Source organism: Taurulus bubalis, assembly GCF_910589615.1.
Source record: "Taurulus bubalis genome assembly, chromosome: 3".
Taxonomy (NCBI): domain Eukaryota; kingdom Metazoa; phylum Chordata; class Actinopteri; order Perciformes; family Cottidae; genus Taurulus; species Taurulus bubalis.
In genome coordinates this window covers 27,371,130-27,397,953 of record NC_136591.1, presented here as the reverse complement: position 1 = coordinate 27,397,953, position 26,824 = coordinate 27,371,130, and the positions used below count along the sequence as shown (strand labels likewise).

General features: G+C 41.9%; 1 protein-coding gene across 1 annotated transcript in view; it reads left to right on the top strand.

Moving 5' to 3' along the window:
* syne1a (spectrin repeat containing, nuclear envelope 1a) overlaps nucleotides 1-26,824 on the top strand; it is a gene marked incomplete at its 5' end in the record, with an annotated part of 117,191 nt that overhangs the window by 33,628 nt on the left and 56,739 nt on the right. Inside the window, 23 exons of the mRNA XM_079216184.1 lie at nucleotides 644-847; nucleotides 1,451-1,658; nucleotides 2,304-2,416; nucleotides 2,928-3,133; nucleotides 3,210-3,371; nucleotides 3,532-3,811; nucleotides 4,333-4,505; nucleotides 5,761-6,070; nucleotides 6,224-6,388; nucleotides 7,814-8,173; nucleotides 9,729-9,865; nucleotides 13,241-13,418; nucleotides 15,731-15,913; nucleotides 16,265-16,408; nucleotides 18,316-18,471; nucleotides 19,359-19,523; nucleotides 19,997-20,169; nucleotides 20,352-20,505; nucleotides 20,877-21,020; nucleotides 21,417-21,581; nucleotides 21,771-22,088; nucleotides 22,905-23,060; nucleotides 24,635-24,805. Of these exons, the coding sequence (XP_079072310.1) occupies nucleotides 644-847; nucleotides 1,451-1,658; nucleotides 2,304-2,416; nucleotides 2,928-3,133; nucleotides 3,210-3,371; nucleotides 3,532-3,811; nucleotides 4,333-4,505; nucleotides 5,761-6,070; nucleotides 6,224-6,388; nucleotides 7,814-8,173; nucleotides 9,729-9,865; nucleotides 13,241-13,418; nucleotides 15,731-15,913; nucleotides 16,265-16,408; nucleotides 18,316-18,471; nucleotides 19,359-19,523; nucleotides 19,997-20,169; nucleotides 20,352-20,505; nucleotides 20,877-21,020; nucleotides 21,417-21,581; nucleotides 21,771-22,088; nucleotides 22,905-23,060; nucleotides 24,635-24,805 (4,425 nt within the window). The remainder of the gene's footprint in view (nucleotides 1-643; nucleotides 848-1,450; nucleotides 1,659-2,303; nucleotides 2,417-2,927; nucleotides 3,134-3,209; nucleotides 3,372-3,531; nucleotides 3,812-4,332; nucleotides 4,506-5,760; nucleotides 6,071-6,223; nucleotides 6,389-7,813; nucleotides 8,174-9,728; nucleotides 9,866-13,240; nucleotides 13,419-15,730; nucleotides 15,914-16,264; nucleotides 16,409-18,315; nucleotides 18,472-19,358; nucleotides 19,524-19,996; nucleotides 20,170-20,351; nucleotides 20,506-20,876; nucleotides 21,021-21,416; nucleotides 21,582-21,770; nucleotides 22,089-22,904; nucleotides 23,061-24,634; nucleotides 24,806-26,824) is intronic.

The window sequence follows — 26,824 nt, the reverse complement described above, 5'->3', positions numbered from 1 at the left end:
AAAAGAAAAGTTCAACATAAAACATTTGGTTGACGATATAAAACATGTGTACAATTCATCAAACATCTGTGAATTCATATATATGGATGGAATTCTCTTTTTATTTTTATTATCATACCCAAGGTCAGGCGCAAACGTTCAAAAATATATTTGGGAAATGCTGCAAAATATTGGAAAATGGTATAAAATGTTTTGCAAAAGACAGCTTACATATTTACATAATGTATTTGGGTCATTTAACTGAAAAAAACATGTATGAAAGGGTATCGAGTCAAAATATTGCTGATTGCTAGAATAAATGCTATCCCCCTGCCCTGGATCAATGGTTTGAGTATCTACAAAATCGAAAAACTGACGATTGAGATTATTCAGGACCCAAAATAGCAGCAAAGACTATGAAAAGGACACATTTTTGAGTTGATCAAACTGAGAGCAAGAATAGACAACAAAAACTTTGACTCCTCTTTGTTGATTGTTTGTTTACATGTTTATCTGTGATGTTTATATGTTCATACATATTGAAATCATCACTATAAACTAAAGTTTAAAAAGCAGATGAGGAGCACCTGAAAGCACATTGTGTGTATGTTATTTAAGTGTGATTTTGGTTGTATGATGTTGTTTCATTTATTTGTTGGACTAGGTCCTGGAGTCAGACTTGAGGAAGAAAACTGCCCATGCGCAGGAGGTGTACAACCAGGCCAAACACACTCTGACCTACTTCAGCTTCCAGAAGCAGCGATTGGAGGACCTCATGTCCCAGATGGCTGAGCGGCTGGTGGCAGTCGAGGGCTCCTTATCTGACCTCACTGAAGCTACTTCTCCTGAAGACATGGGTACAGTTAAGGTATGACACTATCATTTCCCTCAGTGTGATGCAATGACACACTAATTCAATTTTCATACACATTATACAGTATATATAAACTAATACTAATTCTAATGCCAAAAGTAACCATACAGTCTTCCTCTACTTCCTCGTCGAAAGTTATTCCTATTGCTATCCCTGTTGTTTCATAGTTCTACCAACCATGAGGACACACAATGATATAATATTCGATTGGCAATGCCTCAATTATTTAAGTTTATTTGTATACCACCTTTTAAACACAGTGGCAATTAAACGTTCTTTAAAATGTAATTCTGAGAACTCACCTTGGGTATATTACTCTCCAAAGACCTATAAAGACATGCTGAGAGGCATAATGATGAGAACATTTTAGCTTGATACCCTATTGTTCCCAGAGGGTGAACATCTGTCCTCATTTATGACCCTCTTTAGGAGATCAGAGGTCAGACTCCACATTAGAACATTCTCTAAGCTGGCAGTAATTCTAGCTGTGGCTCACATTTGCAAGGTGGATGCGGTACATGTCACCGTCTCTGCCCTCTCCTCCACCCTGTAACCCCAATTATGAATATCCTCTTATTTCTCACTTTACATATACAGGACCTGCAGAGCGTTGTGCAGCAACAGAGGGCAGACATGGACTCAGCTAGAGATGCGCTGAGTGCCCTGTGCAGGTCTCATCCCTCTCAGGAGCTGTCATGCTTCTCCTCTGACCTCACCTCCATTGCCAAGCGAACAGAGGCTGTCGCCCAGCGCTGTGCCAAGACCAAGGGCAGCCTGCAGGATGGGCTACAGCTCCACTTCAACGGTAATAGATATATATATATATATACTGTATGTGTAGTTTGGATTTTGTGGAGGAAGATTTTAATCTGGATTGTCTCTGTTTGATGCTTTATTAAATTCTCTCCTGGATGGCAAATACATAATGTGATTCATTTAACAGTCTTTATAACTAACCTTATAAGGAGATGTGTAGATTGTCATTGCACTTAAAATCTCATTATCACCCAATCAAACAGTGTACAACTACATGATGCAAAGTCATTAATTAGGTACAACAGATTTATTGTTGATTATCCTACATTTTTCCCCATGGAACACTCAATCCACCCCCAACAGCCCACACGCCATTGACACACACTGTCTGGCACACTGGTGCGCTGTCATTGCTCAGACACACACCTGTGTCTCGGAGACTAATGTCGCTCTTGTCACATCTGCTCTCGAGGGAGTCATTTTGGGCTTGTTGCCAAGGCAACCCAGCACAGCACAGCATAGACACACCCACACTCACCATCTGCCTCAACACATCTCTTCTCACTCTCCTCCTTCGGGTCCCTTCACCTTTACATCTTCTCTGCTTTCATTTTAACACATCAGTTTTCCTCAACTTGTCACCATATATTTATTTAGCTTTTAGTTTACCTCTTCTCTCTGTTACTCAAAGCAGAACTCGTCCAAGACTTCCACTCACGGCTTACATATCTGAAGTTGGAGCTGAAAGAATGTTCGAACCAATCGGGAGATGTTGCCGTCCTTGGAGCTAAGTTGCAGCGGTTAAAGGTATTGTTATATGTCATACTTTTGTCATGCCTTTCTCTTAGTGCAGTTGTCAAATTTATGTTCAAGTCTCTCAGTCTTTAGTAACTTCACTTGTTGATTCTAAAATGCTATCAAACTTTGACACACCCAAATAGTTTTATATCGTAATAGAACAAAATAATAGGATTAAAGAAGTAGACATTATATTGTAGTCACGATTAATTTAATATCTTCCATGTAATTTACTATATCATCTTCGACAAAATGTCATCATGAAATACTGTACGTCATCATTAATGCTTCATTGAACCAAACACAATCTGGGCTTGTATTGAACAAATACAGCATCTTACTTGTAGGAATTGTACTGTAAGTACAAATACCTCCCAGAGTTTATAACGTTTATACAGCTTCTTAGGAAGGTATGAAGAGTGTTATAAGTCTAGCTCTGACGGTTGTGGCTCTTTCTTTCTTTAAATTAGCAGAGGCGTATCGCTTTTTATTAGCAAAATGTTCCCTTATACATCCACAGGTGTCAGTCGAGCGGGCATCTAAGGGTGAGGATAGTTTTTCTAAGGTTTGTGAGGAAGCGGAGAGGCTTCAACTCCACCTGCCTAAAGCTGGAGCAGCACAGATCCGGGAGCATCTCTTATCCTGTCAGAAAGAGTGGAGGAGCTACCTGGACTGCTGCTCTCAAAGCCAACGAGACTTGGAAGAGAGTATTGACCTTATGAAAAAGTAAGTCATTATTTTTGTTGTGTCATGTGTTCATGCAAAGCAATTTGAATTAAATGGAAATGCACCTCCTCTCCAGCTTTAATGACTGTGTGGAGGGTGTAAGAGACTGCCTGAAGCAGATGGATCTCAGCCTCAAGAGAGAACCTGTGTTTGGGGCAGAGTGCCAGCAAGGAGCCCCAGACACCACAGAAGAGCTGCAGAGGATAGAAAACCTCCACGAGGAACTGCTTGCAAGAAGGTGTGTGTGTGTGTGTGTGTGTGTGTGTGTGTGTGTGTGTGTGTGTGTGTGTGTGTGTGTGTGTGTGTGTGTGTGTGTGTGTGTGTGGCCATATGTTATAGATGCCATAGCGTGGGCTATTAAATATTTGTAACAATGACATATCATTGTCTCTTGCTAGGGACTCCATCGAGCATCTTTGCCAGGAGGCCCAGTCTCTGTCTGAAGCAGGCCGGGGGTCAGGAGGGGAGGTCAGAGTGACAGGCCAGCTCCAGATGGAGCACCAGGCCCTGCTGAAGACAGCCAGGGAGAAGCTGCGAGGCTGCCAAGAGAGCCAGGCCTTTGGAGAGACTCTCCAAGGCGTTTGGGCCTGGCTGGAGGAGATCCAGGAGAGACTGGGTACAGTAGACAGCACTATGGGGACCAAAGAGCAGTTAGAGCAGAGGCTGGAGACTGTGCAGGTGAGAGGAGGTTTTGACTAGTAGGCTATGTGTATCTGTAATTTACACAAATGATTTTATACAATGAAATAAAGGGGTTGGAATCTTTAAGAATGCACACACTTATTATGTTCTTTCGACACTTATCGTGTTTTTTACTATGACAGCCTACAGTTGTTCTGGTAAACACAAGAGGGAGCTATTTGCTTGAGAAAGTATTCATAAAAATCAGAACCAGAATCAGAAACCGTTTATTTGCCGGGAATGTTTACACAAACAAGGAATTTTTCTAGGCGGAAGGTGCATACATTAGACATGAGATGTTAGACGAGACAAACAACAATCAACAATTAACGAGTGCAATGGGTATTAAATTAAAGATAAAGTGCTCAGACAAACAGATAGCGTTAATGTAAGTGTATGTTAAAGTGACATGTGTGTTTAAGTTAAAGTGTATGTTAAGTGACATGTGTGTTTAAATATGAAGTGTAACATTGTGATGTCTAAATTTAGTTCACTTTGACCCCTATCTGTTTGCACAGGACATCCTGCTTTTGAAGGGGGAGGGGGAGGTCAAGCTGAATATGGCGATGGGTAAGTGTGAGTTGGCCCTGCGCAGCTATGGAGCCACCGGACAGGAAGTGGTCCGCTCTCAGCTACAGGAAGTAGAGGATGCGTGGGCCACGCTTCTTGTGACTGCCATGAGTTGCCACAGGTAGACTGCTCACCTTGTTCCATCACCTACAATATAATGTGATGGTGTAGTCCCCATTGTCTGCTATTACAGCTACATTGTGTCATCATTTCATTGTATAATTGCATTTACAGAAACAGGACGATTTTTGTTTTTTTATTGTGCCAATAAAACATTTAGCCCTGGATAGTTCAGAGGCCATTTATCTGTGTGCCAAAAAAACCTCTCTTTGGACCAGGTTATTTTCATCATGATAGATTGATGCCTCAATGCCATTAATTACCATTATGTTAAATACATAATGAGAAGTATTTGTCTCATTTGGTAACTCTGATTGATGTATTTGATTTTTTGTGTCTGTACACTTGCATGGCCGCATGCAGATGCATCAGTTTTGTGCGTGTTGGTGTTTAATTGAGCAATTATGGCCCCTCCTAGAAAAAAAGTATCATTTATCTATACCAATAAATGGTGGATGGCAAGCAGAGGTTCACACATGGGGTGTGTTTGTGTTTTAAGGTTAAGGGGATAACAGGAGGCATGGGGTAGTAGATAAAATAGAGATGTGTGTGTGTGTGTGTGTGTGTGTGTGTGTGTGTGTGTGTGTGTGTGTGTGTGTGTGTGTGTGTGTGTGTGTGAGAGAGAGTGAGAGAGTGTATGGATATTGGTGGTATTTGTACATGCAGCGATAACAAATGGCAAGGAAAATTGTGTGTATCTGCGCCTGTGTGTGTTTGAACCAGAGCATAAAGAGGATGAAGGCACTAAGCCAGTATTACAGCCAGTAGTTAGATTTCTTGGCCATATCATGTATGAAATATTTCCTGTACCTGTATATGACAGTGAAAAGGTACGCAGAAGAACATTATATGTATAGATTTTATGTACCAAAATTATCTTAGTTTAAAGCAATTATGCTACCGGTACATGTATTTTTATATCCCCGATTTGGTATCGCGGCAGGTGGGATGCCTGCCGCTCCCGGTTGTAAGATGGTGTCTAGTTACTTTTTTCACCCCAAAAAGTGTTTATACATCTGCATTTTGTATGCTGAATATCACTTACAGATCAAAGTCTTCAAATCATTTAAAATGTATAATCGTCTAAGTTCTGTTATTGTATATAATTTAAAACAAATTATTTGTATTTTTTTTTTTTACCCCAAAATGTAGGATGCTATCCATGTTTGTTAAGATTCTCTCTGTTTATTCAAAATGTATACTCCATACGTGCCAGTCACAGGCAATAACAAAAAGATCTTTTGTCGTTCCTGCAGTCGACTAGAGTGGACCGTGTCGCAGTGGGGAGGATACCTGGAGAGTGCTGCCCAGCTGCGCTGCTGGATGGAGGCTGTAGAGAGAGAGGTGTGTGCCCCTCTCACGCCTCAGCCGGGGCCCCGAGAAAAGGCCTCCCAGCTCGAGAGACTCAGAGCTCTGCTGGCTGATCTGGAGGACCATCAAGTGGCTCTGTCCAGTCTAGAAGAAAAAGCCAGAGAGCTGTTCAAAAAGACTGGCGATGCCAGCTTTAATCATGGTGCCCGCACCCAACTGCAGGTGCAGTTTGATGACCTCACAGCCTTGGTGGAGGTATAACGTTACTTAATCATTCGTTATATTTGGTTAAAAACCTTGAAACTCCTGAGTGTACCAATTTATTGTATTAATCTCACCAACTATTGTAAGTGTGTTGTTATTTTATAGTCATTGTTGACTGATTGTGTCCATTGTCTTTGTCTTTAGGAGAGAGTACGTCTAGCGCAGGCTGTTGTGTTGGAACACCAAGAATACCTGGAGGCTGTTAGGGAGCTCACTGATTGGCTGATGAGTGTTGGAGAGGAGCTGCATCATTGGTCTGATACTTCAGGAGACTCGGCCTCCATCAAAAAGAAACTGTCAGAAGTGAGGGTAAGGCAGGAACAAATACAAAGAAATCCTTTTGTTGATGCCGGCTGACACTTCTTTTGTTTTCTTTGTATACACTTCTGTCAAGAAATTAATACAAAATTTGACAAATCCCGAAAACAAAATCTTCTCTATACGTTGACAGATAATAATGTGCCACATCTGACAGGTGACACGCCTATTGTCCTGTAGGCATAGGTGTGCCGTCGAAGTAGTTTTTAATAATTTTACATAATCTTTAACAGCAGATGGAGTTTGCCCGGTTGTCATGGAATTGCAATTTAAAACATTTTTTTTAGCACTTCCAAAGACGGAGTTTCTGCTGAAATTCTTGATTCATTCTACTTTAGACCATATGTGTTGGCTGGCCCTTTTGTATGATGTATGATGTCATTGTATAATGTTCTTATGATGATTTTAATAATATTTTAGTAGCTCTATACAAATCTATATTCTGTGTACATGAGAAATGTTGGATTACAGTATCTTTTTTTATACTGAGGTAACAGTCAGCGATGTTTCTCTGAATTTACAACACAGCATGCCTTAAGGATGTGTAGTGTATTGGTGAAACTACACCTAGTTGAAAGATTGTATATATTATATATAACTGTTGCTAAGGTAACTGATTGCTGAATTATCTGAACCGATCTAATCTTAATGGCCTCCTGCTATAAAGGAGGGAAAACTATGTAGGGAATTGGAATTGGTTCTCAGTTTGTTCTCATATCATAGCCAAATATCTCAATCTCTCTTGGCAAATTTCACCGCCACTATGTTGGTCTATTACTGTGTAAAAAAAAAAGAAGGTTGAAGGGAAGAGATGTGCAATTAATGCCGGAGCTTTTCCCAATTCACTAATTCTGCAATTACAGAGAGAAAATATGTGAGGCGATATTGATTTGCATTTAAATTTCACACATGGGCCTCTATTATCACATTATGTTGTGTTGTGTTTGGAGAGTCATGGTGTGAATCATTTCAGTTGAAGGGGAAGTATAATTTGTTGTAGATACAAGCTAGTTGCTCCATTTTAATTTCCCATTCATGGTCTCAAGGTTAATGTTCATACTCACACACAAAAATGATCAGCTGCCATTTCCCACCCTTTTTTAATCCTGCTAACTGCTCAATGCTATTACATTACACTCAAGTGTTTTCTTTTCACGCCCTCTGCTTTCCAAGTGCTACCTTTCTACACAGAATGAGAGATGGAGGCGGAGGATGAAATCAGACGTAGTGAGAGAATACTGAGAGATCAAATGAAAATACAGGACATCCTAACTAATGCTTCAAAGACAGAATCAAAGAGATAAAGTGATAGAGCAGGAGACATAAGCTGCTTTAAATAGAATCAGAGGTTTCAGTTTCCGTAGCCACAGTTTCCGTAGCAACTTCGTCTCCCATCTACCTTCCCCATCTCTTCAGGAGCGCGTGGAGTGTCAGCTACTGGAGGGCCGAGAGCGCCTCAGCAGGGTGCGTCGGAGTGCAGCGTCCACGGCGGAACACACGGCGGCGGGCGGCTGCGAGGCCATGGACCGACAGCTGGGGGCGCTGTCCCAGGCTCTGGAGCAGTGGGAGGGGGCCGCCCTCAGGGCCAGGGACGACCTGGAGGGGGCCCTGGCCGCTGCTACGGCCTCAGAGGAAGAATACCGCCGTCTGACCGCCCGGCTGGAGGATGAGTTGAAAGAGTTGGATGGACGGCTGAGGGTGTGGAGCCAGGAGTTGATTAAAGCTGAAGGGCGGAGCAACGGCGAGGAAGCAGTGGAGGGATGGCAGCTGGCTAAGGTATAAGAGCACAACATTTAAATAAATGGCAGTTTGCCGTCTAAATTATTCTCTGTTCATCCGCTCACAATAGTTTATTTAAAAAATAGTAGATAATAAAAACTCTGTTCGACTGAGATTTGGGTTGGCGAACTGTGAAACAAAGCTGACAGTGGCTGTGCAGCACCTTGCAATGTTAATTTTAGAGAAGGTGATTAGCATTGTTTAATGGAAAGTACCCACTGGCATACATACACACACACACACACACACACACACACACACACACACACCCTGTGCAGACATAGTCTACGTCCGCTGCATTCAGCTATGTTTTCTCAGTAATTAACCATTCCATTTGTAAATCCTAAAAACAGATTAGTTTCTAAATCAGCTTTACTGGGATGACGAAGGAGTGACAGCTACAATCCCATCAGTTTCTCTTGTTTTCTCCTCATTCTATCTTCTGTCCCCTCTACCCCTCCCCCTTTTGTTGTTGTTTTAGCCATTATTTTCCACTATCTCTCCTTCGCAAACATTCCCCTTTTCAATTCCTGCTCCTTCCCTCTTTCTGTACTCTGACGTGTTTGAACTCAAGTGTACAGTGATATCTTTCCCGACAGCAGGGGTTGATTCTTCGATGCTCTTGCTCCTCACCTCCCCTGCTGCTCTGTTTCTAACATCCACAGGATGTTTACAGTGTGACAATTTCTCTGTATTGTCAAGGCCATGCCAGCATGCACACCTTAATACTCCTCCCCGGCTTCTTCGTCCATGCCTTTCTCTGTTTTTTCTCAATTTGGGGCTGTCAAAGAACAGAGGAGGAGTCTTCCCCCTCCTCCGCTTCTCTCTCTCTCCTCCTCCAGCCTGCTTCCTGTGTCCAGCCGTGTTTTCGTTACGCGCTCGTTTGTGTGCGTTTGAACCAATCCTGCATCTGTGAGGGCTGACAGCTGAATTCCACCGGGAGAGAGCGTGAGAGAGTGAGAAGGAGGGAAAATGTGTGCGAGGGAAAGAGTGCAAGGAGTGGGAGGAGGAAGAAAGAAAGAGGATAGAGGAGGGAAGAGAAAGTAGTAGAACGTTGGGACGAGGGAAGGAGAAGTGAGCAACGACTCCAGGAGAACAGAGAAGGAGGGAGGGAGGGTTGTTTATAGGTAATACGTCAGAAAGAGAACAAGCAAGCGAGCGTCAGAGAGAGAGAGGGAGGGATTGGACTTGTACATATTTCATGGGACAGGATTTCATGACTGTGTAAGTGCAGAATGTGAGGCACGCTGAGAAGAGCGGGAGAACGCTATCCACAGCTCCTTCCTGCCACACTCCGCGAAGAACAGAAATGCTATTGTACAAGCAACACTGTGAGTATGTGTTGGAGTGAGTGTGTGTGTGCGTGTATGTGTGAGAGAGAGAGAGAGAGGGGGGGGGAGAGAGAGAGAGACTAGCAAGATGAAGCCGGGGTGTGAATAGGAATGTGAATGCACTTATTGACGGGTGTCATGCAGATCCATTGGATGCTCGTTACTCGTTAACAAACAAACACACACACTGAGCCAGCTGGTGTCTGTTTTGTGTTGTTTAGAATACACTGGAGGGCTTGCAGAGCGTCGAGCCGATGGCAGAGAAGTTAAAAGGCCAACTTAACGACCTGGTGCGATACTCCAGGGACCTGGGCTCACAGTCAGACCGGGTCACCGCGCTTATCAAACAGCACAACAGGTGAGTGGAGTCTTTCTGCTTTAGTAAACAGCGTGTGGTGGAAAATACTTTGGTGTTTGTTTTCTTTAAGTGGATTTGGAGTTATACTGAACTCTGTTTGCACTCTTGTGAGTGATGCATCATATTGTCATCCATGGACAGATTCATATCATGGTGATATGTTTGACCACTTTATGGTTCAATAATTTAGATCGAGCTGTACGTCAAACCACCTTAATGGAAAGAAAATTAAGATCATTTTTTCATCATGGAAGAATTGTATGCAATATATAACAGTAGAACATTTTTGATTTGCATAATTCTGTAATTTCTTTCAAAGTTTATCTATATCCTAATATCGGACACTCTAAATATATATTTAATAACATTATGATAGAGATTTTAATCATTTTGCCAAGTGTTATATCCTAATTGGGAGACGATCTTGCACATAATAAGAAAAACGCACAAAACAGACCATGCATAATATACTCATTAATTCCATAACACAGCAGCATAACCAAAATAGAAGAAGGGCAGCGTTCTCCCCAAAAACAACCTTTGCATGTTTTCACAAGCTTATTTCCATTAGAGGCATGTGTTTGTGTGTGTGGCCATCTTTTACACTGAGTTGTGACATGTGTCAGCCGGGTTAAACAAAGTCTAAAGGTGACAGAGAGCACCAGATCCACCAGTTGCTATGCGACATTTAACTGCCTTCCCTTCATCCCTGCTTCTTCACTGTGTTTGTTTTGGTTTGTGTCATTCTCCAGTTCAATTGTATGTAAGGCTGTGTGTGATTTGAGAGAAATCAGATACACTTGGATGTTTTTTTTTCCTTGCGCTCTATTTGCCTGCTTTTGAGCCCATAAGTGAGCCTGTGTTCATGTTGTGCTTGTTTTTCAACACGCCATGAAATGCCTAAGTATGAACAGAAACAGATTATTCACTTAACCTTTTTAAACCCAAGCCCTTTTCTTTTTCGGCGGACGTTTATGAGTCCTGAAGCCTTCTAGGTCCGCCCACATTTATAAAACCGCGTCATACAGCACATGTGGAAGCTGCTGAACATTTCGATACCCAACATGCCTAAATCAGACAATGTTTTGGCATACAATAAGTAATTCTTCATTTTTTTTGACCGAACGACAGTTTTTTGACTGAATATTTTTGACTGAATATCCTTCCTAACATGCCTAAAATGCTGTGTTTTATTGTGACTTTCTTTCCAAAGATGTGCCTTATTAGTATGTGGGCTGTTGTTAAGGCCCTGAAACACAGTTTGAAAAACTCAGGGACCGCTCGAGGAGACATTTTTGGGGAATCTGGCTCATATCATGCTGGATGTTCATAGTTATGATCAAAATATGGTATAAAAGTGATTATTTATTTTTAAATAAACATTTCTTTTGCAAAAAAATTCTGAAAAAATCATATAAAATAACACAAGTATTAGAACTCATTTTGGGTTCATACGACTACTCGAACACAGGGAACAAGGAGCCCCATTTTTGACATGTTGACTTTCTGAGACATTGGTAGTGGGGGCACAGTTTGTGGGGCACTGTGACCAACATTTATTGGCAGACAACCTGAGTGAGGTCAACTTGTTGGAGAGGCTTTGGCGGGTAATTGGCTTTGGCTGCAGATTGGCAAAAACAGCACCCTTCCTCATTCACCAGGATTTTTACTCCATAATAGACTTGGCCTGTGTGCTCTTTGCACCTGTCTCGCATTAAGCATTGCGGAAAGAAGAGCAAGGAGAGAAAAAAGAGCATCAGACGAGTTGAGATAGAAGAGAAAAAGGTTGTTACTCCCCCATCCTTTTCATAGCACATGCCAGATTTCCTCTGGCACAGCAGAAAAAAGTGCCTCTTCCACACTCATGCCACCACCCTTTCATACTCTCATCACATCATTAAAACTCAAGGGTGTTTGTGTGCGTTAAAGTGTGTGTCGATAGAAGGTTGTTTGTGCTTTTGCCTTGTTTTTACATGTCTCCCTTTGGACAGTAACCCTGCTTGAACAGCTGTGCACCTTGTTTCCCTGCTGTAATCCTTTCCATCCCTTCTTCCAATCACCCCTTTAACCTTCACCCACTGCCCGATATTGCTGAAACCCAATGGCTCTTTTCCTTTGTTGTACTTCATCTCCCTCATTTGAGTTGTATGTGCGTTATGATTTTGCATACTAAATAAATGTTGTCTGTGCAATTAAGGTTCACATTTTGCCTGGGGTATTTTATCTTACTGATACATTACACGGGCAGGTATCTAGACTGTCCTGTTGTACAGTTCTGAACCAGTGCAGTGTGTCCTATACAGCATATAGTGAGGTCAAAAGAAAAGGTGTGAAGGTCGAGGTTGTGCATGTAACATGTTTGACTTTTGACCTTATGCAGAAGAAAGGGATTGGTGTCTCACAGACCTACATTTAATAATGCTAACCTTTCCCTAACCTTGACCATACTGTAGTTAGTATGTGCAGATAAGTTTGAAAGGGAGAATTTTACAAACACTGCCATTGCCACATAAATATTTTTTACCATTGAATTTAATTTTAGATTCAGCACAATTGTCCAATATTAACTCTGTTGTCTGCCAATTACTGATTAACCCTAAAATGTTGCTTACATTGTTGCAGTTCATAGGTTTACGACCTTCCCTTATTCATTTATTTTGTCAGAAATCTTAGCTGTCACTTAAAGAAGAATTGTACTTGTCCTTCACTTTGATTCAAATACCTCTTGTTGTTATCACAAAGTCTGTATCGTTGCTGTATTCTGTGGTTGCAGCTATAGATTTTGATGGATATATGAACAACACAAAGCATTCTCAGCATTTGATTAGTGCGTGGTGATAAAATAGCCTACTAAAATGTAAAATTATCTCTTTAATTTATCCCCCATCAATGTAACCTCTCCCTAACAGACAGTATCTCTGCCAGATCCTTTCCATCTCACCCTTTTTCTTACAGCATCAATCTGTCAACCCTTGTTCTCTCCATCTTGTCGCCCCTGTGAACTCTTACCCCACTCATATGTTGCCTCTCAACCCCCTCCTAAGCAGTAGCCCTTACCACCATCCCCCACTCTCCCTCATTGCCCGAATGCTCATTCCTTCCACTTCACCCACTTTGCCATTTCTCCACCTGCCTGCTTCTCACTCCAGCTCATCTCCCAGGCTTCCCTTTCTCCTCCACATCATGTGACATCAGCATTTACAGTATCTGAGCATCTGCACATGCATCCTCTTTGTTTTGATGAGCACATGGACAGTAGATAGCAAACCCTCCTCTGGTTGTAACTCCTCTTTTTCTTTGTTCATTTCTCAAGATGGATTTCAACCTGTGAACAGCATGTTCAGTCAGTCCTTAACTTTTCTTTCTGTCCCCCAGTCTCAGTCTTCGTGCATCCAGGGAGTGTCAAAATAAGGAGCGCTTGTTGGAGCAGAAGTTCCGTGCAGCCTTGAGAGACTTCCAACAGTGGTTGGTCAATGCCAAAATCAGCACAGCCAAATGCTTTGATGTGCCACAGAGTGTCGCCGAGGCCTTCACCGCTCTGCAGAGGATCCAAGTAAGAGAAATATTTTTCTCAGCTCTTATTTAGAGTAGACAGCCGTTAGATTCTTCCTATGTTCTTAAAAACATTGGTGACATAAACTTGTGATCTAGTGCAGTCCTCACCATGGTATTTTTGCACTCTACTTTACAGAAATCATTTGGAAATCACACTATTGTTCCGCCTTTTCAGCTATTGTTGCTTACTTACCCATTTTTTATTATGTTTATTGCTGCTGTAAACATGAAGTTCATCACCTCCTGTGCAGCAGAGAAACTTCCCTGGGGCAGACCTACCAGGCACAGAACAGTAAATAAACAGATTGAATCACATTTTGTGATGTTATTCAGGGGTAGAAAGCAGTATAATTTATATTTATTTGACTGAATATAACTTCAAATTCAGCTTTTTGAGAAAGACATTACATGTTTAATATTTTTGGTTGCAGAATAGTTAGTAGTACTCATGTCTGATTGCCACACAGAATGGCCTTATAGTTTCACGCTATTACCCATTAACCAGCTGCAGCGAGGCAGTAATGATGTCAGAGCAAGTAGCTGCTGATGTTGGAGTTACATATGAGGAAAGGGTAATATATTCACTTCCATAAACCAGAAAGAATCAGCCCTTTTGAGGAAATTAAACCAACAATCTCCTTGTCATAAAGGTCATTTTTAGTTTTTCCACCTTTGGGCTGCCACTGCTGCCTACCAGGGCTAATTTGATGTATTTGCATGGACTGGACAGGCTAAGCAAATATTGCTAACACAAAGTAATAGTTGAAAGGGAAATTACGTAATTGTTGAAGAATCAATCCGCTTTCATTGGGAGGTTACTCAAGGGGATGTCTGTATTGACATGCCGACTGTTGAGTGTCCTCTGGTGGGCTTGTTGGATGGGACCTGCCGTTGGCTGCATCAGCTGAAAGTGGGCGTATAGCCAAGAGGGATAAGAGAAAGCTCCACAGCGGGGTCTCTGTGCCACTCTCTTCAAAAATATCTGCATGTGTCTCTTTCTGAGAAGTCTGTGTCTTTTTCTGAGAAGCTGGCAGGTGTAGCAGTCTGGCAGTCTCTGTAGAGCACCCCAGGGCCCTGGCTAAGAGTCAGGTGCTCACCAGTTAAGGTAGTTCCCACATCTCTGCACCAGACAGTTAATTACCAGTCAGACACGTGACCATATCAACCACTACATTACCACCAAGGAACTACTATACCATTATTGCTTAGCTGAGCTTATATAGGAAGAGGATAATTATGCACCCATAAAGCACATATTATCTAATAATAATAATAATATGTGTTATAGTTCAAGTAAAACATGTGGAACTTAGGTTATTTAATCAACAGTCACATGAAGAGTGTCAAATGCATATTATGTTACTTGAAGACATAATTTTCTAAAAGCATGTCAAAGAAGTGAAGTGCTGTGCAGGAGTTTTTCTGTGCTTTTCTGTGCAGTAGAAGTTTCTAATGTAGCCTCGAGGATGAGCAGGAATGTCATAGAGAATATGGCAGTGAAGGAGAGAGGAATAAAGAGGCAAAGCATGTTTTATTTATTATTGACTTGGTGAGGAATGTGGAACAATGTTTCCACATGGCTGACCTCTAGGAGAGCCAGGGAGGGGCGGGGGCATCCATTGTGTCACGCTTAATTGGTGGTATATAGTAAGATTGGTAGGGAGAGAATGGTAGTAAGTGTGAAAAAAAACTATGAATGGACAGAGAAAATAAAGAGACGCAGAGATGAAGAAAGACTTTCTATGTTTGTGTGCGGTTTTACTTTACCAAATGTGTGTGTGCGCGTGTGTGTTTTGAGGGGGCTGAAGCAGTAGTGTGTGTAAGTGATGTGCTGACTGCACAGATGGTGGAGCGGTCCCTGCTGCGCTACTGTCATCGACTCAGCTCTGAGAAAGGGGTGTGTGTGTGTGTGTGTGTTGTGTGTGTGTGTGTGTGTGTGTGTGTGTGTGTGTGTGTGTGTGTGTACATTTTCTCTGAGCTATGTAAAAACCAACACATTTCTGCCTCCCTGTACTGTCCCTATTTGAGATTGCCTCCCTGGGTCAAGCCCTTCCTTCTGCCCACGCATATGCTGGCTCGGTCTAATTACTGCTTTTGCCAATGTAAGTAAAGTTAGATCTAAATTAAATCTGTTCGCTATGTAGAGAATGGCAATATTGATTTCAGTTAACCATCAAGACAAAAAGAAGTTTGGGATTGTCATTCAGTCCATTATTTTTTTTTCCTCTGCTTTCACTTTTTCCTCCCTTTGTGTGGGTGCTGGTGTTAAATAGTCACAGTTCCTTTGTCTTTGTCTGTGTATCCCCATAGGAGTTCTTGAGTGACAGGGAGCATGGCCAGGCCAGGCTGAGTACAGTAGCAGCCAGTGGGGAGCTGCTCATGGCTGTGGTGTCCAAAGACAGAGTCGAGGGAATCAAGCCCAAGGTGGCAAACGCCAGAGAAGACTGGAAGAGCCTGATGAATAATCTGAAGATGAGGGAGGATGCACTCAAGGTTGGTTTACATTCACTTTTGTTTGGACGCTGTGACTAAGGTTTCCCATGAAAGAGACCATATCTCTTGAATATAGATTAACTGTACAGTTTGGATTTGAGAATGAATGCAGACTTGGTATTTGTAAACCGTATGTATATGCTCCCTGTTTTGTGTCTGCCTATTTATTAACAGTTTCCCAAAAGAAGTTTTTTATACACATATATGGATCTGATATGCATTTTAGACCTTATGCCAGACTATATTTAATTAATTATTTAATTTTAATTCATCTAATGAACTGAGTTCTATCAGTTTGTGCAAATTCCATTTGTATGATAACTCTAGTTGTATTAAATGTTGTATTTGCAGAACCTGCAGTCCCAGATGACGGAGTTTGAGGTCAGTGCTGAGCCTCTGCAGGACTGGCTGAACAGCACAGAGGTCCGAGTTCAGGAGAGCAGTGCTCGTCTCCACGACCTTCCAGCCAAGAAAAAGGAGCTCAGCAAACTACAGGTATTGTAAAGTCATGCTCTTTACACAGTTACACCAATTCACTCTGTCTGGGTTTCTTTAACCAGTGGATTTTTGATTCTATACATGGGCATACGTTTCCTTTCAACATCGGCGAGGACACATATTATTTGTGGCGGTCTGGAGGTTCCCACCCAAAAACTTTGAGCGTTAAATACTCCTGCATCCTGGTGAATTTGCATGTGTCAATTTATGGTGGAAACGTCTTTATTATTGTAAAGAAAAACACACAATTTCAGGTCCCATGAGATAATTCAAAATATGAAAATAGAAGAGAATAGAATCCAGTCAATCTCTCAGTCATTTTGTATCACTTTCAAATATGTATTCTCCTGTATATCAACTTATGCAAATTAATGTTATCCCTGTTGAGTTTAATGTAGGCATGATTTAGTCTCCCCTCTGCTTTTGTGTCTTTTGTTTGGGGTAACCAGTAACCTCTTTAAATGTGCATGCATCAACGATACAGTAATTCATTTTTATTAATTTATAAACCTCTCCTCCTCCATGTCTGTGTCAGTAAAAAATGTGCACATGACGTGAGCCTACAGATAGACCCTCCTTTTCAGCTATTTAAATCATAGCATAGGTCGTCTCTGAGACGTAGCCTCTGAGAGGGTATATAGGAATTATCTAGTATAAAGGAATTATCTATAGCCCCAAATAATGCAAGCGAGTCATGTCCCATCGTCCACATGCAAATCTCTCTTGAAATTGAGTAACTCTTATAAGTAATGTGGTTATTCATGGGGCCGTCTCCTAGTTTTTACAGTGTTTTATAGCCATTCCTGAAGCAATATTATTTCACAATCTAGAATCCTTTTTTCCGTTTAATTGCATTATGTCATACTGAGAGTGTGCCTTTTTATAGTCCTCTTCTCGGCTATCGCTGACATTCTCTCATTTCCTCTCCTAACTCAAGTAAGCCCCATCATTACACCATAAATTGAATATTAAGTTGATTTTCCAAGGATACTTAGTAGTTGTAGCTCTCCATCAGATATGCATCCCTAAAGCATAATCTAAAATCAGCTGGGAAAAGAGAAGGAACTAATTACATTTGTCGAGCGCCACCGCATCAAAATAGAGCAGCATCTTGACACAATAGTCAGAGGAAAAGTCCAGAAATCTAATTAATTCTCCTTCTGTCACAGCTGAAGCGCTGCGTGGCTAAAAGGCTCTTTTCAGGATGTGATAACAGTCTCTGCCATGTCTGGCAGAGACAAAAAAGGAAGAGAGGCACTGAGCGTTAAAAAGATAAAACTGACAAAAGAGAAAAAATATATCAAGCCCATCTCAAAGCTCTGCCCTTATCGTTGTTGCTATTTTTGTATTTACTATCGCCCACTGTTGCACCCCTCCTTTTTGCCTTTTGTCTGGCCCTGCAAGCAATTACATTTCTTCCCCCACCACCTGAAGTACCTACAATACATGCAGGCTTCAGTGTCTAAACCTGTGTGGGAAAAATCTTCTCTCTACCTTTTTACATATATTGTCTCCTTTTCCTGATCTGAGCTGTGGTGTCTAACCACATTTCTTTTAAAAAATGAACATCAAGAGAAATAATGCTGATTCTGTTTTTCTATGATGTTCTTTCCCCCTGTCTTTATCCATTTATTTTGATGTGCTGTTGTTGCCCCGTCTGTTCTTGTAAGATGTTAACCCAACTTCGTTCCTCTGTTCCTCTCACACCTCCCTTTTCTGTCATCGCTGTGTTTTGTCATTTCATTTTCTCCTTGACTCAAAATGTAATGGCGCTTACATGCAATCATCCTCTCCAATGTACTTTATTTCTTCTCCTTCCCAACTGTGCTACTCTAATCCTATTGCTCCTTCGTCTTAATTTATCCATCTCCATCTCTTCCTCCTCCTGCTTCGTACTGGCCCAGTATGTACTGGAGGAGAAGGCTAGTCGGGAAGCAGAGCTGGGCAGGCTGAGGGAAAGAGCTCATTGTCTCTGGGAGGGACAAGCAGCCGGCAAAGGCTTCGTCCACCGTGTATCCCAGCTGTCAGCACAGTACCTAGCACTCAGCAACCTAACCAAGGTAACGCTGCCCCCACCCTGTACCCTCCCTTCTTGTCCATTTACTCTATCTCTGCTTCTGCCTGAGAAATGCTGCAGCATGCTGACATGTGCCTAGCTTGATTCATGTACCGTGTGAGCCTTGTGTCCAGCCACGTTGTTTATTGTTGTTGTCTTGTTATTTGCTGTGTCGTGCATTATTCCCCAGTCGTAGTCATGGTTGCTGCGATCAGCTCGCCTTTGGTATAATATTTCGTCCAAAAGAGGCGTGGTATCCAGAGTAGTTTACCTGGGCACGATAATGTATCTTTCTCCTCCAAAAGGTCCACGCCGCTGCATTTTTATCAACAAAACAAAAGGCCATGGCTGTGGAGCTTTCCTTTTATCCACTGAAACACTTCTAAAATGCCAGAGCTGAGCTGTGTCAATGCTTGAGAATCTAACCTTTTGTTATGCTCTCATTAGATTGGTCACACTCTTTTGATTAATTTGATATATAGAGCATAAGCACCATTCTCTTACCACAGGACAATGAGAGTGCCCCAACGATGATGAATGAGATGTATGTACTTTGCCGGCTAGCTAGTGGAGTGCTATTTTTAGGTCCTCTTCCCTACCAGACATGGAAACAGGAATGAAACCATTTAAAATTGCCACTGGAAGATAGTTATTGTATCTCTGCCTCTCTTCACTCTACAGTTACACAAAAGATTTACGAGTGACGGGTGCTGTAATATGGAGGTGGTATCGTCTCTAGAGATGTCTGTAAAGAAAAAACAAGAATTTCATTTCAAACGCAAACAGAAATATATGAAGACAGAAACGATTGTGTTCAACTCAGTACTAACCTGTTTCTCCCAACCATTATAAGGAGAGTGTGTTTACAGTGCTGTGCTCTGATCTCTAAAGGACAAGGCCTCCAGGATTGAACGTATTGTAGGGGAGCATCGTCTCTTCTCTGAGGGCCTTAAAGAGCTCCAGGATTGGGTGTGTGAAGCCCAGAAGGTCCTCAAAACATGCATCTCCACAACCACTGACAAGGGTGTGTTAGAGGACCGGATGTTACAGCTGGAAGTAAGTAGTAAGATGGCTGTGGGATCCCATAAAGGAATACACCACAATGTATTAGAGATTTGGCTGTTGGTTGAATTTACAACTCCAGCACATACATTTCCTTAATTTCGTGCTGACATTTTCAGTGAAAGGGAACTAGAATTATCTCAGAAGTACATTTAGAAGTGAGATAATCAGGTCTTGTAGAAGCTTAACTTAAAAGGTAAATAACCAAGTCTGGTGGTTTTGTGTCCGATTTGAACCCCAAACACAAATTAAGTTAGTAGGGAAATCTGTCAGTAACTAGACACAGAGGAATAATTCAGTTAGGTTTTTTTGGGGCGGTGCATCAGACCAAATTATGTCCCAGGAACCATGCTGGGATTACAACCACCTGGAGAACATTCTTTTAATTGTGTGGAAACAGAAATAAAGACATTTATGTCAGACTCCAGGTGGTTATTTTCAGTATGTCCCTTTACCTCTGTCTGTAGGCTTTACTGGCTGCTCGCCAAGAGAGGGAGATCCAGCTAAAGATGCTTCTGACGCGGGGAGAAGCAGTCCAGAGGAACACTTCAGCTGAGGGGGTCCCAGTAATTCGCAAACAGATCCAGGACCTCAAAGACTCATGGGACTCCTTGCTTTCTGCCTCCATTCAGTGTAAAAGGTTGTGATCATGAACCAATCAATATGTCAGTCAGTTGATAAATGGGACTGGGAATTGTCTAGTTTAACTTGATGGATTTCAGTTGGTTGAAAGGTCACAGGGATAATTAGATTTAAATGTTGTGTGTCTTTTTGTGAAACGTTTGATTACCGTGTGTTAACTTTATAATGTTGATGTAACAGCCAGATGGAGGGTGCATTGTCTCAATGGACCAGCTATCAGGAGGACGTGGGTCAGTTTGTGATGTGGATGGACCGGGTGGAGGAGACACTGAGCTGCTCAGACAGACAGTACTCTGAGATGAGAGACAAGACCGCCAACCTGGGAAAGACCCAGGTATCACATCTCGCTAATAATGTCTAGCCTTGAAAAGCCAGAATATGTTCTGTAAACTTATTTTTTACTTACAAAAAACATTTAATATATCTTAAATTGCAAAAACTCTACACTTTTCACTCTACAAAAAGTAATTAAGCATGTACAACTGTATGGCCGGTTTCTTGCTACTTTTGAAAGAACTTTTAACCTTTTTTTTTTTACAGAATAGCTGCCATGCTTTTCCGTTTTCCCTCACATTTTGAATATCTCCTTTTTTATTTAATGCCCTACTCTCAACTCATGCAGTTACATACAGTAAATTCATACCCCAGAGCCTCCCAGTGGGGTTAGATGTACCACACTGAGTGTGTGCATGTGTTTCATTCCAGCTTCTCTATGAAGACGTACTGAGTCACAGCAGTCCTCTGGACACCATTGCCACAAAGGGGTCCAATATGGCGGAACACTACACTACCCAGCAGGAGGTGCAGCAGCTGCAGTGTAGATACAACACCCTCAAAGAAAAGACAAAGGTATTTGGAGTGCACACAACATTTGGTGTAACTTTTTTCTCTACAGGCATCGGAATAGTAAATCAGTTTTTTGAGAATATTTATATTCCCACTAATTATTTGTGAGTGTGACCTGTACGTTGAGCATTTTAGTCAATTATCTAATAATCATTTTAAATTCCTTACACATGTTTCACTGTTTTGTTTAGAGATTTAAAGACAAATACTGTATTTATAGTTTCAGAGTACATTACAAATGTGTGCTGCTCAGATATCATGTTAACATGTAGTTCAGTTGTTCCATTTCAAACGGTTGAAGTCAGTATTCAGGTAATTATGTTTTCTCCACTGCTCTTGCGATAGTGAATAAATACACGCCCCTTCTTTCCAGTAATATCTCCAAACTTCTGTTTTCAGAATGCGGTCAGTAAGGCCAAAGGGTTGGTGCTGGTCCATCAGGAATATCAAAGGGGGTTACATGTGTTTGAGGACTGGCTGGAGCAGGAGCAGGCCACTCTGGCTTCGTTGTCCCATCCAGAGGGAAACGTGGATACACTAGAGAAGACACTGCAACAGCTACAGGTATTGATACTGAGGAGTGTTTTGCATAATGTCAATGTCATAAACAGAGAGGGTTCCTGCTACCAGCCTTCACACATACACACAACTGACTTCCCAGTCTGGATCAAGGCTGGACTTAGGAATCTGAACTACTTCTAAACTCTTCAGTCACATAGCTTCTTTGTTCTTCCCCTTTTATTTCCCACACAGGTCCTGCAGGAAGGCTGCTCAAATGGTCAGTCTTTGCTCTCCTCTGTGCTGACCAGCAGAGAGAGAGTAATCCCCTGGGGTATACCTCAGATTGAGGACAGAGTGCTGGACACTGCTCAGCAGGAGTGGAGGGCCTACCAGGGCCGTCTGGACGAGACTCAGACCCAGCTGAGCTCCACGCTGACCAGGCTGAGTCAGATGGGCCAAAGGTTCCTGAGCCTGGCCCAGTGGCTGGAGGAGATGGAGAAGGTGGCAAACATCAGAAGTCATCGGCGGTCAGACAGAGGCACCAAGGAGACTCAGCTGAAGAAACTCAAGGTCAGACAAAGTCCACAGAAGATATGGGATTTTATTCAAGTGTCATTGATTTAAATATCATAAGGAAGACAGCACATTATTACATTAGCATCTGGCACTCTGAATTATTTCTTATTTCTTTATTCATTATCCCCTCCTGTAATATTTTCAGCAAATATCCTTTTCTCTGTCCCTGGTATGCACATACAGTAACACATATATTCAGTCAGCAAACACCTGGTTATACTGTAGACAACACAGTTACTTTAATTCAATATTTTGGACAACAGAAGAGTACTAATTTTAAACTCTTAGTAACAAAGAGCTACTTTAATCCTTTGAAAGAGCTTTTTAATTTAAACAAATCAAAACTCAGCCACAATAATATCAAAGCCAATAATAAGATTGTGTCTTATGCATCCCAGGGCCTTGTTCTACAATAAATCCGACGTGTACACTCCACTCACAACATGTATTTGACAGAAAACAGCAGGGAGCTGAATATTTCCCGACGGGATCACCTCCCTTTGGAGCAGGTTTCCTGCCAGTGTCAGAATGTCAGACATTCACAGTGGTTTCCATCCCTGCATTTAAAGGGATACACACGCACACACACACACACACACACACACACACACACACACACACACACACACGAAAGACAGACTCATTGGCCCCATAACTTGTTTGTGATGGCATCAGCTATTTCTTCTTTCTCCTTTCACCCCTGTTTGTCTATTTATTAATAGAAAAATTACAATTAAATCATGAATATTTTAGACTGTATTTTTCTAGCATGTTGCTAATTATACATTTCTCTGTGTCCCTTCTGAACAGGGGTGTCTTGAGGCAGTGCTTGCACGGCAGGGAGAAGTCGATGGCCTTTCCTCTTTGGCCCAACAGGTTCTGGAGGAAACCTACATCAGTAGTCGTGTCAGCGTTACTGCCACCCAGCTCACTGCACGCTACCATTCCCTGCTGCTCAACATACAGGTTAGGCACTCTCTATTGTCTGCTGTTCAATGATTCATATATCATATCTTTACGTTGTTGAGTTTCACAGATGATGAAGAATATCTTAAATGTGAATGAATGACGGGGTTAAAGAGCCTATGCTGGCAGGAACACATACAATACCTAATGTCTTGTCCACCAGAAGATTTAGCTGGAAGGTACCTACTTGTCATTATGAGTTAAGAATAGCAAAACATAAGGCCTTAATTTACTGGGTATTGGTTTAATCCCTTTTGTGCTATACTGTCTCAATGGTAGATAAAGAAAATTTGACGCTGTGTGTATTGCCATTGGGACCTCTGCCCACAGTGGGCTTCTCACACGTGCTTATCTCTCACCATGGAAATTGCTCCATTGAGAGTTTGGACTTTGTTTCTGTAACACCCCATTGAAGTTGCTTTGAGAGTGAAGCCTATGAGCCCGGCCTGTGTTGCTTTGTATACTCCTCTCTATTTGACTGCTCCTCTGGGGGGGGCTAAAGGAAAATCAATGGGGCTCCTCTGGTCTGTGGCTAAGGCCGTAATTAAACGCTACAGAAGGCAATCTCACACTTGGCACCCGGAGTGGAAAAGCTTTGCCTGCACTACATTGATTTTTACACCTTCAGAAACACATCTGAGTTTGTGTGTGCGTGTCTCCCCCTCACTTTGTTCTATACCCACACCCCTTCCTTCCTCTCTCAAAATTGACTAAAGTATGCATATACTTACAGTCATGCCGGTACGTACATGACATCCCGCTCATACCAAAGATGCCTGTAATTATACTGTGTGAAGTGGGGGCCATATGGGCTTGAGGTGGGAAGCTGTTACCTCCGTCTAGTCGGAAAAGGTGTGCACTCAGCAATATCTGCTAATTGGAGCTTCTCGCAACACCACAGGATTTGAACGTTGAGTGAATAATGTGTCAAACCTGCAAGGAACACTCTCCATCCTCATGGTGCTATTGACTCAAAATCTCAGTCAAGTGGATAATGCGTCAAAAACATAAAAACCCCTCTCCACCTTCTAGTGAAGCTATTGACATTCTGCAGATGAATGGGGGGAGATATTTTCTGTTTTGATGGTTGATCAGAGAGCTTTTGGTCCTTAGTGGCCAAGGTAAGACAGCTGAGGCACATCGCATAGCTTAAAAAAAAGAGATACAGTCTGAAGAGTCTTTACAACAATTCTAACTATAAAAACAACAAAAAGGCAGCAGTTGTTAAAGTGAGTGTTAATCACCTTTATGTTAAAATGATTTAATATATTGTAAATGTGGGAGGGTAGCACGGGCACCTAGTTTATTGCCAAGGTAAACAAAAAAAGAGTGAATCTATTGAGCCAATAATAACATTCTATTACATGTCATTCATTATACTGTAGGTATTCAGTCTTGTGATGCACAGCCACGTGGACAAAACCCAGCTTGAAATTTGGTGTTTATTACACATTTTATTTATAGTCAATTGGTCCTCAAACACAAAAACTTGTGATGAGCTTAATGTTTTTTAAGGGTATAGGAATTTTGAAGCGATCTGTACAATAATAACGTAACATCCAATCATTTTTCAGGACACCATGAAGCAGCTTCAGGAGGAGCTGAAGAGCATCGAAGAGGCTGAGAATCTTTGCACGTCCTTCACCGACTGGTTCGGCTCCACTCAGAAGAGCTTCACAGTGTTAACTGACACTTCTGAACCTCTTGACCGAGTCGCCATGGAGAAGAAGATGAAAAAACTAGAGGTATAGATTTATTTACCCAAATCTGTGTTGTACTTATGTGCTTACATGATTTCACAGCCACAGCTCTGAATCTCATTTTGTCAGTAAGGCATTTAGATACAAGGTACAGTGTAGCACTACACCTCCATGAACAGGTTGCAATAAATCAGCTCAGACGTTATTACTATGGAAAACTGATGAGTTAGCAAACCTCCTGTTTGTAGTGGAGAATTTGAGCACAAACTCATATGAGTCCAATATCCAAGCCAGCAAAAAAAGTCCTTTTTTGTCAAATGGACATTGGAGGAACGCAGTCCTGCTCAAACATGTAAAGACCGCAATCAAAATAAAATCTCAACGGCAACACTGTTTGCTTGGTATAGTTCATATTGAGAGGATCAGATGAGTATGTGTGTATCGATCCGCTCTTTATGAAGACAAAGTGGGTGCCGCTTTAGAGGAAGCGTGGTAGCAGGGAGAGACCTCCCACTGTGAAGTAGAGGATGAAGAAGCGCCGGTGTCAGGAGCCTGCTGGCACAGACACTGTAATTGATGCAGTGCCCTTACCGCTTCACATCTCACACACACACACACACACACACACACACATTTCTCTCCTCTTTCACTCGCTTCATATCACAAGATCCCTTCCAAAGTACTAACAAGCTGCAGTAAACTTTCGAATCCGTGATTCCTCTGTGGTTTCACACATTTTCCCACTCTTTCTTTACGTATCACTACATCACACATCTCTCTTTGTCTTCCTCACACACACACACACACACACACACCCACACCCACCCCCACACACACACACACACACACACACACACACACACACACACACACACACACACACACACACACACACACACATTCACAATACATCATCTGGTGTGGGCTTTGCAGTAATCCCTGTCTGGGATCGATGCTCTGTCTCTGCATCGGGACTGAAGACATGCTGTCACCACATGAGTTCTTCCAGCACTGCAGATAATACGCCAGTGCTCCATCACTTACTCATTCTCCCATAGTTAGAGCTACAGGGCTTTTCAGCGAGCTGCGATGATTATGCATTGACACAAAGACCAGTAGTCAATAGCTGTATCAAGGGCCATTAGTTGGATGTAGACTTCATTTGATTCTGAGTTGTAACTGTAAAAGCAGGAGTTATACAGTAGGAGTGTTGCCCCCAGTTATCTAGTAAGGTGTAGTAAACTTCATTAAGAGCTCTGAAATTAAAGTATTGTGATAATGTACCACTGTGAGACAAATGCATTTCAGAAGGCATATATTTCCCCCTGAACTAGGGAATTTTCGTAGTTTCTTGTAATTTAAATAAGACAATTCCTCACATTTTACACTTTTCCCTACTCCCCCATCCAGTGTATCTTCATGTTTCCATTTAGTTATATATATTTAAAAAAATAGTTTATTCAGTAGTTTGTCCCCCTGAGTGCTCATAAGAATCGTCCGTTCGCTGGTCCTTCAAAAAAGTGAATACAGGACAAAATGCAAAAATAATGCAAAAAAATAAACTGGTATCTCCTGCTCCTAATTAAGCCCCTCCTCCCTCTGCCATATTTTTTTATTTCACTGGCATTTCATAAATGTTAAAGGGCATTTTTCCCCAAGATTTCTGCCTGTACAGAATACAATATGAAGCTTCTGTGCTGCAGTTGTCTGCAGCCCATAAATTCAAAGCAGAGCGAGCAGAGCTAACTGCTGCTCACAGGGTCTCACCTTATTAATGTCTCACTTGTGTTAGTAAAACATGTAACTTATGAACATGGTTGTCAGTGACACAGATGTATTATAGTAGATAATGAAGCCTGAGAACTGATGCAGAATGAGTGAAACCAGTGTTCATCATTGACACCGGGTGCACAAGACACTTGACATAGATAATTGGGGCTGACATGATACAAGACAGCTACAGCTTAAAGAGCACACTATGTTCAGGACCTCATATATAATGCTCACTAGGCTGAAATGTCTACTGTATCATAGTATTAGAACAACTCAATGAGGTCTCCAGCT